At 43.3% G+C, this 11,242-nt stretch overlaps 1 protein-coding gene across 1 annotated transcript; it reads right to left on the bottom strand.

The window, feature by feature from the left end:
- Positions 1-635: 635 nt before the first annotated feature.
- On the bottom strand, positions 636-4,004 carry LOC306781180 (transcription factor-like 5 protein; the record flags this gene model as incomplete). The annotated part of the gene is made up of 6 exons (XM_079273923.1): positions 636-761; positions 1,086-1,227; positions 2,753-2,939; positions 3,037-3,181; positions 3,280-3,418; positions 3,517-4,004. The coding sequence occupies 6 exons, from the start codon at positions 4,002-4,004 to the stop codon at positions 636-638; spliced, it is 1,227 nt and encodes a 408-aa protein (XP_079130049.1).
- Between the last annotated feature and the right edge of the window lie 7,238 nt (positions 4,005-11,242).

Below are 11,242 nucleotides of genomic sequence, written 5' to 3'. Positions count from 1 at the left end.
CCACTTTTCAGTAAAACATTACTCTTCTCTACACATCAAGTGAACAGTCTGTATGTCAGAGTAATACGCTAACGCATGAAAATCAAGTAATCCCATTCATTCATGAAGTAGCAACACTTAAGCATGGCAGTGCATTTGCAAACATTAAATAACAAAATTTGAATCAAGCATATAAAATGTGTATTTATCATAAAAAATGTATGATAGCTGAAGAGATGGAATCAAATCATTAGAGCACTAGCTCAGCTGTTCTCAAAGGGAAACAGTGCCACCTGTGTACGGCTCGAGGAAAACCTTTTTTTAATACATTGTGTGTGGGGCGGGGGGGGGGGGTAATATATCAGCAGAAGAAGAAATGGCATGGCACTTCAAACACCAGCCTCATGCAGTGTGGTTTAGAGATGCAGCTGGAGAACACCAGCCATGTTTGAGCATCCTGTGGTCTGAGACTTCTACATATCTGTTATGTAGTCAGAAGCAGAGCTCCTCTGAAAAGGATGCTTTTTGTCAGTAAAAATGTGACAACACATTGGCCTCACCCATAGCCAGGCCTCATTGGGACAACACAGGCTTCCATGTTACGTTCAAATGTACTCAGATATCTGGCTGATGTGTTGGATAAAGTAGTGAGAGGGTCATTGCTCTACCGCCAGAGGGCTGCTCAGTGTGTCGTCCTCCTCCCGGTGGATTGGGTCCGGGCCTGAAGAAGGGCTGGATTTAAGAAAGCGTCCTTTCCCATCAGGGAATGTCTTCTGGAACTCCTGTAAAGCAAATGATTGTGGCAAATGACAGATAGTAGCGATACCTTATTATTTTAAGTGTCTATCTAGACTCCCCCTCCTTTACTCCAGGTGGTGGTGGTGTTGTTGTTGCACACAGTCAGCATAATGTGGTAGATTGTTTCACTTCGCTGCCAAGATTTTTAGCATGTAAAACCACAGACTGCAACGCTAGATGAGCCATCATAGTCAAATAATAAAGTTCATCTGCATTACTTATTACTCAGGCAGCAAGAGCAGCCCCGGGTTTCAAGTCTCAAATGATTCCGTTGCAGGAGGACGAAGCCAAACTGAACACAAGCTCACTTCTTTGAAGGTGTCTCCGTATGTTTTCTTGATGTATCTGAGGAAGGCGGTGGTCCACTGCAGGGTGGTCACTTTGTCCGTATCCGACTCACAAAACGGCACCAGCATGTTCAGCTCATCACAGTACAAACGAATCATCTTCCTGTGCACAAGCAAAGACAAGTTTATCTGAATAGCACCTTATCGTGTACACGTCTTTACAAGCAGAGAAAGACAGAAGTATAAAATAAGATAAATAAAGGTGTAGATGCCCTGTCTATACCAGTCTATATGCACTTAACTATTAAATTGCAATGTTTTTATGGCATGCTTTCCCATGACTTAAATGATATATATGATGAGTATTTATGACATACTATGCTATTACTTTTTATGATATTACTCTATAACTCTTCTCCATATCCACGCCGGTTGTTCGTCGCTCTTGGCCGCTCTGTTTTATGCGTATGAGTTATTTCTTCATGCGGTTTGATTTACTTGAACTTGACCCGTTTCCTCGTGTCCCCAGAATCATTATCCTCCAACACACCAGCTCGTTACCGTGACCTCGAGCTATCGTAGCAGCTCCCACTCTCATCAGCTCAGCCGAGCTCAGCCTCTCACCGTCCTCATCACTCTACAATAAATCCTTCATTCTTCCACACTCCTGTCTGGGGCCGCCCATTACTGATCCAAACAGAGACGATACTATGACTTATTTATGACATACTATACTGACTGTTTTAACAATGTTTGACATTTTATGACATGTACTAAGATTGTTGAATGACTCACCATATTATGACTTTTTATTGAGAGAGTCAAGAGTCCAAACTGACAAACAGGAAGTGAATGCATCCAATAGCCTTTATAGTAGGGGGGGGGGGGGGGGGGCTCAAGACTGTACCATGATGAGCAGGGAACAGAGGCTACCATAAACAATATATAAATATATATTGTCAATATTTCTATGTTATGATAATTAGAAAAGTACCGGTAGTTTGTTGTTTTGCATAGAACTGTTATTCTATTGTCTGAATTCGTTATTCACTAACTTTGGTTCATGTGCAGGAGGAGTTGAAGTTGGTTCAGTCCAATTACCAACTTTTCTTTGTTGACTGATGGATTTCCTTATGGTCTTTTGAAAGTTTATTTTAGTTTCTTCTGTGTATATAATCCCTCCACCACTCGACCAATCCTTACATGATTGAATTACTATCACTCAAGACAAAGCAATACAGCAAACCCACGCAACTGAGAAGCCAAAGCTCGGGAATGTTCGGTCCTTGTACTTGACTTAAACATGTACATATACACAAATATTGTAAATATATCACACCGAGAAAGCCTTTGATGGATGTGTAAATGACAGTAACACAACACTACACACGTCAGTCAGAGTGAAACCTATGACAATTGTCCAAATCTCAATTTATAAGTCAGTGTGCCATAGAATAAAACTATTGAGTGTTTATTAGGGAATAGCGTACAGTGACTGAACGAGGGAGTAATTAAATCTGAAGTGACAGCTAAGCAAGACACTTGTTATACAAACATTATTTCACACCCCAAGAGAATATACATGACTGTGACTATGACCCAGAGAGAAAACATAAAATTCTGATTAAAAAGTACATTCATATTTATGGATGTTATTTCATAAGACCATGTAACAGACTGTGACTCACCTGCGTTTCCTCTCGTTACTGTTGTGTACCTCCCTGCGCTGGATCAGTGACAGATGAGATTGGGTCCTATTGGAGGTGCTGCTCCCTGATTCTCCGGCTGAGTCCAGGGCAGCCGAAGCAGCCTTGCTGGGTCGGGAGGTGCGGGTGCCACCGCGCTTCCTGAAGGCAGCCGGTGTCGCCACATCATCTTTGAAAAACACGAGTGTAGAAGACTAAATTAAGACACAAAGCAATGACAAAGAAATGTATGAAAGAAAGAGTGGGTTTAGAGTACTCATCATTACTTCCTGTGTTCACCAACTGCTGCTCCTCTATTGTACAGTGAGCTTTCGTAACAACCCTTTCTGGGCAGAAGTTAAATGAGAACTTGGGGATGACTAAACCCTGATGATTGTTAGGTTCAACCATATGAGGATTATGGCCAATCACCTGAGGTTGAAACAGGAAAATAGAGGATTGAACAATGAATTCTACCTGTGCTTCCAATACAAGCTGTACGACAGTGCATATTTTGTTTGTCATCATACTTGTTCACACATGTTGGTGACTGGGTTAAATACACCCCCTGCATATACGCTGGAAACCTCAAAAGGATTGGCTCTGTCAGTGGTCACGTGTATGAACGCCTCTTGAGCCTCTGCAGACTGCTGAAGCATTGTCAAGAAACTGAAACACAACAGAGATTTTTGCACATTCCATAAAAATGAGCGTTATGGGGCTATATTTACTAACAAATAGCAGTAGACTATGTGAGTGACGCCTACTTGCTGAGAACTGCAGACTGAATATCTTGCTGTCTTGGGGTGTTAGCAGACAGGGCGTTAAACCTTTTCTCCAAGCAAACCCTGGCAGCCGATCTGGATCGCGTCTGCGAGTACGTGCTGCTGTTGGCACATACTTCAGTCGGGCTGTCTTCACCTCGGATTCTGGCCAGCACAAAACCCGGGACCTCTCCGTGAGAAGCCGGTGTCTTTTCTCCTGGCATCACCTGATGGTGTTCATCCATTGAAGTGGACAGGTCGACAGCTTGAGTGGTCACGATGGGGGAAGTCACTGTGGCGTCTTTAACCATCACCGTAGCTGGGTGAGATCTGGCAGGTAACTCTGGAGGGGCAACATGTACCTCCATTTGTGCCTGGATGAGGTGCTGGAAGTGTGTGTATTCAACCTCGGACATCTCCACCAGACTGAGATCAGGTCCCAACATTTGCCCGTGATCGATCGGCACACATCCGCAGTGGCTCAAAATCATCCCGCCGAGGTCACAGGTGTGTTCTCTGGATGAAGGGGAAACATGGAGGGCTGTACACGCTGAGGGAAATGATGACATCCTTCACTCTAGAGACGGGCTGGAGATCAAGGAAAACAACATGTACATAAACATATATATATATATATATATATATATATATATAAATATATGTATATATTACTCTTCGTACACTGACACCAGAACACGCTATGTAGCTTCAGTCCATGTTAATCAACTAGAAAACATTATATTATTAACATCATTAAAAATGGACAAAATTCTTGTTCAAATTAGCCGAAACAACTTAACGTTACGTCATCCCCAACTCCAAAATGTCGGTTAGCCCGTAGCTAATTACCAAAGCTAACGTTAACTAGCTCGTGACTTTAAGCTAACGTTCGTAAATTAGAAAAGACGTACGTAATGTACGCTGACGTTAAATAGTAAATAGTAAACATTTTCAATTAATAAGTATGTTCAATATATACTAGTTGGACTCTAAATAAGATGCAGCTCTTATTCATCTTTCTTTATGGGCCTTATTATTTTGGTACTTAAACTTACTTTGATTGCGGCCGGTGATAACCATAGAAGAAGAAAACTGACGTCCAACCACCGGAGTGACCGGTCGTCGTTACACTGAGTCACTGTCAATTTAGTAGGTTAACAAGTTTTACTATTTCCGGTTCCATCATATGCTAATATCTCCACTCTACTACATTTCAACATAAAATAGCGTTGTTTTAATCCTTACAAAATAATATGCAGCGTTTTGAATCAAACGATCCATAAAGTAGTTGTCCCCCCATCTATAACATGCTGCTTACGCATGAATACATTAGTAATAATAACCTTTCCTAAAGTATAATTAAGTATAATACTTAGTTCCAGTACTGTCAAATAAATTATTACTATCAAACTATCTTTGCAAATACCCCAACTGTCAGAAGCTTCTAAATTGTAATAATACAAATACATAATAAATATAACACACTGTGCAATACTACAATTAGTATTGCACAGTTTATATATAATATTGCAACACAACAATTATAACAATTATTCTGTCTGTATATATAATATTGCAACACACCAATTATAACAATTATTCTGTCCGTATATATAACTCTTTAGTTATTGTGGATTTGTTTACTTTTTTATTAATCTAATATTCTTTACTGTTGTATTACTTATTTATAATACTTGTTTTGATCTTGTTTTTTTTACTATGTCTCTTCTTTGCACTATCTACTATGCTGCTGTAATCCTGTAAATGTCCCCACTGCGGGACTAATAAAGGATTCTCTTATTGTATCTTATCTAATAGTAGGTCTACTGGACTAGAACATTAATATTAAAGGGTGATTTTGTTTCAGTTAAATTTGTCATTTTACAGGAGCAAAAATAATCTGCCAAAAGTGCTCTTCTACAAAATACTTCGTGGTCTACACTTGATCTCACTCAGGACACCATGTAATTGTCATGACAATAAAAGAGACAAATAGCACAAAGAGACAAAATTAACCAATAACATGTGTTGAATCAGGCAGTATGTGTATATATAGGAAACTGGAAATTATCATTAATTGTGTACAAGGTTAGAGTTCAAAGTAGGCGAAGATAAAATAATAAAATACCTCAAATGTTTAAGTACAGCTAGATCAACATCAACTCCTTGGTGGATGCTGTGATGCCTGATGACGGACTGAAGAATGCTGTCGCCCTCTACTGGTCAAACATGAGTTTGGCTGTGGAAGATAAGACACAATACTGCCTCAGGCAGATTCAGTCCTCTATGAGCATGATTTAGTTTTTACTTTCTCTTCTCCCTCCTCTCTCTTTTGCCAACCCATTGTCTATCTCCACCTGCTTGTCTCATCATGAGCCCTTAAGAAACCTGACAACAAATTACAAGGTAGTGTTGGTGTTAACTAGGTCATCCCCATGTTATTGTGAAAACACCATGACTCTTTCCAAAGCACAAGGGGATCATGTTAAAGAGAGACCGGAGTCTCTCCCATAACAGTATATGTGCTTGTTTTTGTGTCTTACAATACTGACCATTCAAATCGTTATATTCAATGGTAGAATGTTTACTAAATTACTGTACTTGTACTAGAGTATACATATTTCATGCTACTTTGTATTTCTACTCCACCTACATTGCATATGAAGTAATTTGACAAATGTGACGTAATTATTACATATAATATACCTAATTGCAGATTAACTTTATATACGAAAGACATGATTATCTGATTAAGTATTTTGCATTGTGACCTACCAAATATAGTAGCTAACATTCATAAATAGTTTAAATAAATACAATATATACGCACACATGAATGTGTTAAAACTCAATAATAACACTGACATGGACATTTATTCTGCATGTTTACGTTGAGTACATTATGCTTGCAACAGTTTTCCTTGCTGTACCTTTACCTAAAGGAACAGTTCACCCCAAATCAAAAGTACACAACCTGTAGTAACCTGTAGTGCTATTTATCAGTCTAGACTGTTTTGGTATGAGTTGCTTGGTTTTGAAAGTATGGTCCATAGAGATGTCTGCCTTTTCTCGCATATATTGGGAGTATATGGCTTGCAGTGCCTCAAAGCCCCCAAAAAATATATTTGAAAAACTCAACAGCAATGTCTCTTTCCAGAAATCATGACCTGCTATCTCAAGATAATGCACAGACCTTGTTGAGAGCAGTAAAGGACACTTTTGATTGTACCTCGAAAAATATAAACCAGTTTGATTTATTACCACAAACAAAAGGGTGCTGGAACATTAATAGGGGACTTGTTTTTTCAAAATAACAGCTTTAGGCACTAATGTGAAGTAATCGATCAATTCCAAACAAACAAACTCAGACTTAATACAAATTTTTAAAAAGGTATATCAATTTATTGACCTTACATTCTAAAATAACAATGAAACAAGCCATTTATTATCAGCAGAATAACATAAAAGCCAGATCAAGGCTACTGTACTGACACTATGGCTAAGTTAAATATCGAACAAAACAAACTGTACATTCTCTGTACAAAACATTTCCAATTAGAAATACACATCGAGTTGAAGTCATTGATTTCAGTTTAGCATTTCGTCATAATCCAATAAAAACAAAAAAACAAATGCATCGCCTTTGAATACTAGACAAACTAAAACATAAACTCAAATACCTCAGAGCATTTTCATATCAAGCTACAATGTCTGATCTTCCGCATGGCTTTGCCTGTAGGTCTTTTTAAAATTAGAAATATGGACAAACGCTTTCCTGAAGAAAATTACATTCAGTGTGTGATATGCTGTAGTATCTCTATTCAATGTGATGACACTAAGACACTTTTTGCAGGTCTAGTTTCGACAGCCTTACTGTCCTGAGGGGTCCATGCGTTATGATTTTAGCCTGTGTCTAACTTGACTGGACATTGCTTTTATTTCCATCACTGTCCACACTCTCATTGGTTTTAATTTCTACACATGTATCTTGTTTATCAGTTTCATTGCCCACTTCCTTTTTTTGTTCTCCATCCTCTTTGTTTTCATCTTCAGCTGTGCTTATTTTACCAGCAGGACTTTTCTCCTGCTCCTGTCTTTGCCCTTTGATCACCTCTCGCTCTCGACTCACTGGTCTACCTTTACTCCACGTCCTGTCTGTTGGGTGACATATTTTTTTCCGTTTCGGGCTAAGGACATCAGGATTGTTGATCATATGATTCGGATAGCGTATGATACCTTCTGTTGGAGTGGGAAGCAAGGCAGCTCTGTGTCTCTGGGGCTTTACTGCATGCTGAGTTGGACCTAGGGGTCCATTGTATGTTGCAGAATGTGGATCCCTAGGGCCTTGGGATCTGTCAACTAGATGAGGACTATTGAACTGAGGTGATGCTGTCATGTCTGGCCCTCTGCTATCACATCCTGGGCCCCTTATATTTGACCCTTGCATGTCATCCTTCATGGCTGGGCCCATATCTGGAAATCTTCTATCAGACCTAGGACCCTCAGTGTTTGTATCCCACCTCCCAAGCCCATGTCTTGTATCTGAACTTAAAGGTGCTCCCCTACTATCTGTTTTACCGGGCCCTAACCTTCTCATATCTGGACGTCTTTTTCCCCTCCTAAAATCATGCTCAAATCCTTGTCTACCTGTCCTAGGGATTTCCACATCTACACCTTGCATTTCAGATCCTAATCCCCCACAATCTGAAAACCTTTCATCAGTCCCAGGACTGTCAATGTTTGAAATTCTGTTTTCAGGCCCTACACGTCTAGAATCTGGACCTCTGGGGCCTCTTCTATCAAGACCTTCCATTTCAAAATCTCTCCTGTTTGGGCATGAATTCATCAAGTGTGGAGCCCCACGTCCTTCCATGTCTGGCCTTCTCATATTACCCCTGAAATTTGGCTGCATCCAGTCATTCTCAATATGCCCTCCTCTCATATCTGATCCTGGTTCTCCCATATTTGGACCTCTACTATCACAGCCTTGACCTCGATTGTCTGGAACTCTTTCCCCACTGAAAAATGGTCCACGCCCCCTTCTATTTGGTCCAGCACCCCCTCTTTCTGGCTGTCTCCATCCATTTCCAGGTCCTCCCCTACCAGGCCCTGGGCAAACTATTTCTTGGTCACCCTGGACAGGCCCTGAGCCCCTGCAAACAGAACCACTCCAATCATCTCCTGGAACTCTCAAAGGCCCTGGAAATGGCATATTTTGTCTTTCCTGTATGGACCTTGGCCCTCTACTTTCAGGGCCTCTCCATTCCCCACAAGGAATTAGCCTACTATGTTCTTGAACCTGCTCGCCAGGACCTTCCTGTATGGGGCCTGGACCTATGTTGCCATGTCTTTTCCAATCATCTCCTGAGCATTCTCTTTCATTTCCTACAGACTCCATATTGGGCCCTCTTCCATCGGACCATTGTTCCTCTGTGTCTGTGCCTCTCCTATCAAGTGCAGAGTCCCTAAAGTCTGGCCCTTTCCATCGGTCTCCCCGATTTAGACTGCTTATATCTGGCCGTGATCGTCTAATGCCTCTCCTTATAGGCCTTGAACCCCTCAAGTTTCGTCCTCTTCTATCAGCTCCTTGGCCAGCAATATCTTGGCTCTCTTGGATAGGTTCTGACCCACTAAAGTCAGGCCCTCCCCAGTCATCTCTTCTTTGCATTAGACCTTCTGAATTTGGACCTTTTTGTCTGATACCTGGGCCTCTAAATTCTGGACCACCAGATCTTCTGCATTCTGGTCCTAGTCCCTCCATGTCCGGACCTCTTCTTTCAGGCTCAGGCTCCCTGAAGCCTGAGCCTACAGGTTCTTGTCTGCCAGGCCCAGGGCCCTCAATGTCTGGACATCTACTTTCACAACCTATTCCTCTAAAATCTGGACCTCTTGGATGTTTCCCAGCAGGCCCTGGACCATCCACAATAGTTATTTCAGGCCTCACCCCCCTGATGTGTGGACCTCGCCAATCAGACTCTGGGCCCTCCACATTTGGAGGTCTTCTTCTTGGCTCAGGCCCTCTAAAATGTGGGCCTTCTGCACCTCTCCTGTCAGCTCCTGGGCTTTCTCTGTTTGTATCTGAACACTGAAGCCCTGGTCTCCTCATGTCTGGACCTCCTGGCACTCTCCTGTTGGGCCCTGGACGCTCCATACTGGAACCAGGTCCTTCCGGCCTTGGTCCCCTGATAACTGGACCACTCCTGTCAGGCCCTGGGGCCTCAATATTTTGTTGTCCACTTTCTGGCCCTAGACCCCTGATGTGTGGTCCTCTCTGTCCTCTACCATCAGGCCCTGGACCTTCTATGCCTGGACTAGTTCTTTCAGGCCCCATTCCAGTAAACTCAGTCCCTGGACCTCTTACATATGGTCCCCTCCTGTCAGCACCATGTATATCAGTGTTTTGATCTCCGGGACCTCTCCTGTCAGGTCCCTGACCCTTCATAGAGGGACCTCTACTTTCATACTCAGGCCCTCTAAATTCTGGACCTCCTGGTCCTCTTCTGTCAGGCCCTATTCCATCCATAGCTAGATCTCTTCTGTCAGTCCCTGGTCCCTGGAAACCAGGACCTCCTGGTCCTCTCCTGTCTGGTTCTTGACTGTCCATAGTGGGACCCCTCCTTTCATGTCCTGGCCCACTAAAATCTGGAACTTCTGATTCTCCCCTGGTAGGCCAGAACCGACCCATAGCAGGACGTTCTCTATCAGGTCCTGGTCCACTGAAATCTGAACCTGTGGATCTGTTAGGTCCTGGGGCCTCCATAGCTGGACCTCTACTTTCAAGTCCTGGTCCTCTGAAATCTGGACACCCAGATTCTCTACCATCAGGCCCAGTACACTCCATAGATAAACCTCTCCTCTCGGGCCGCGATCCTCTGAAATCTGGACCTATAGGTCCTCTCCTGTTAGGTCCTGGAGCCTCCATAGCTGGACCTCTCCTCTCAGGCCCTGGTCCTCTGAAATCTGGACCTCCAGGACCTCTCCTGTCAGGCCCTGGACCCTCCATAGCTGGACTTCTCCTCTCAGGCTCTGGTCCCCTGAAATCTGGAACTCCAGGTCCTCTTCTTTCAGGCCCTGGACCCTCCATAGCTGGACCTCTCCTCTCAGGCCCTGGTCCCCTGAAATCTGGACCTCCAGGACCTCTCCTATCAGGCCCTGGACCCTCCATAGCTGGACCTCTCCTCTCAGGCTCTGGTCCCCTGAAATCTGGACCTCCAGGACCTCTCCTATCAGGCCCTGGAGCCTCCATAGCTGGACCTCTCCTCTCAGGCCCTGGTCCCCTGAAATCTGGACCTCCAGGTCCTCTCCTTTCAGGCCCTGGACCCTCCATAGCCTTACCTCTCCTCTCAGGCCCTGGCTCCCTTAAATCTTGACCCACAGGTCGTCTTCTGACAGGCCCTGGACCCTCCATAGCTGGACTTCTTCTTTCAGGTCCTGGTCCTCTGAAATCTGGACCTCCAGGTCGTCTCCTGTCAGGCCCAGGACCCTCAATATATAAGCCTCTGCTTTCAGGCCCTGTACCCCTGAAATCTGGACCTCCAGGTCCTCTCCTCTCAGGCCTAGGACCCTCCATAGAAAAGCCTCCGCTTTCAGCCCTATGTCCTCTGAAATCTGGACTTTCAGGTACTCTTCTGTCAGGCCTAGGACCCTCCATGGAGACGCCTGTGCTTTCAGGGCCCAGTCCCCTGAAATCTGGAACTCCAGGTGCTCTCCTGTAAGGACCAGGACCCTC

This window comes from Melanostigma gelatinosum (genome assembly GCF_949748355.1).
Source record: "Melanostigma gelatinosum genome assembly, chromosome: 8".
In the NCBI taxonomy this organism is placed as follows: domain Eukaryota; kingdom Metazoa; phylum Chordata; class Actinopteri; order Perciformes; family Zoarcidae; genus Melanostigma; species Melanostigma gelatinosum.
The sequence above is the reverse complement of the archived record's forward strand: the minus strand, read 5'-3'. Positions and strand labels throughout refer to the sequence as shown.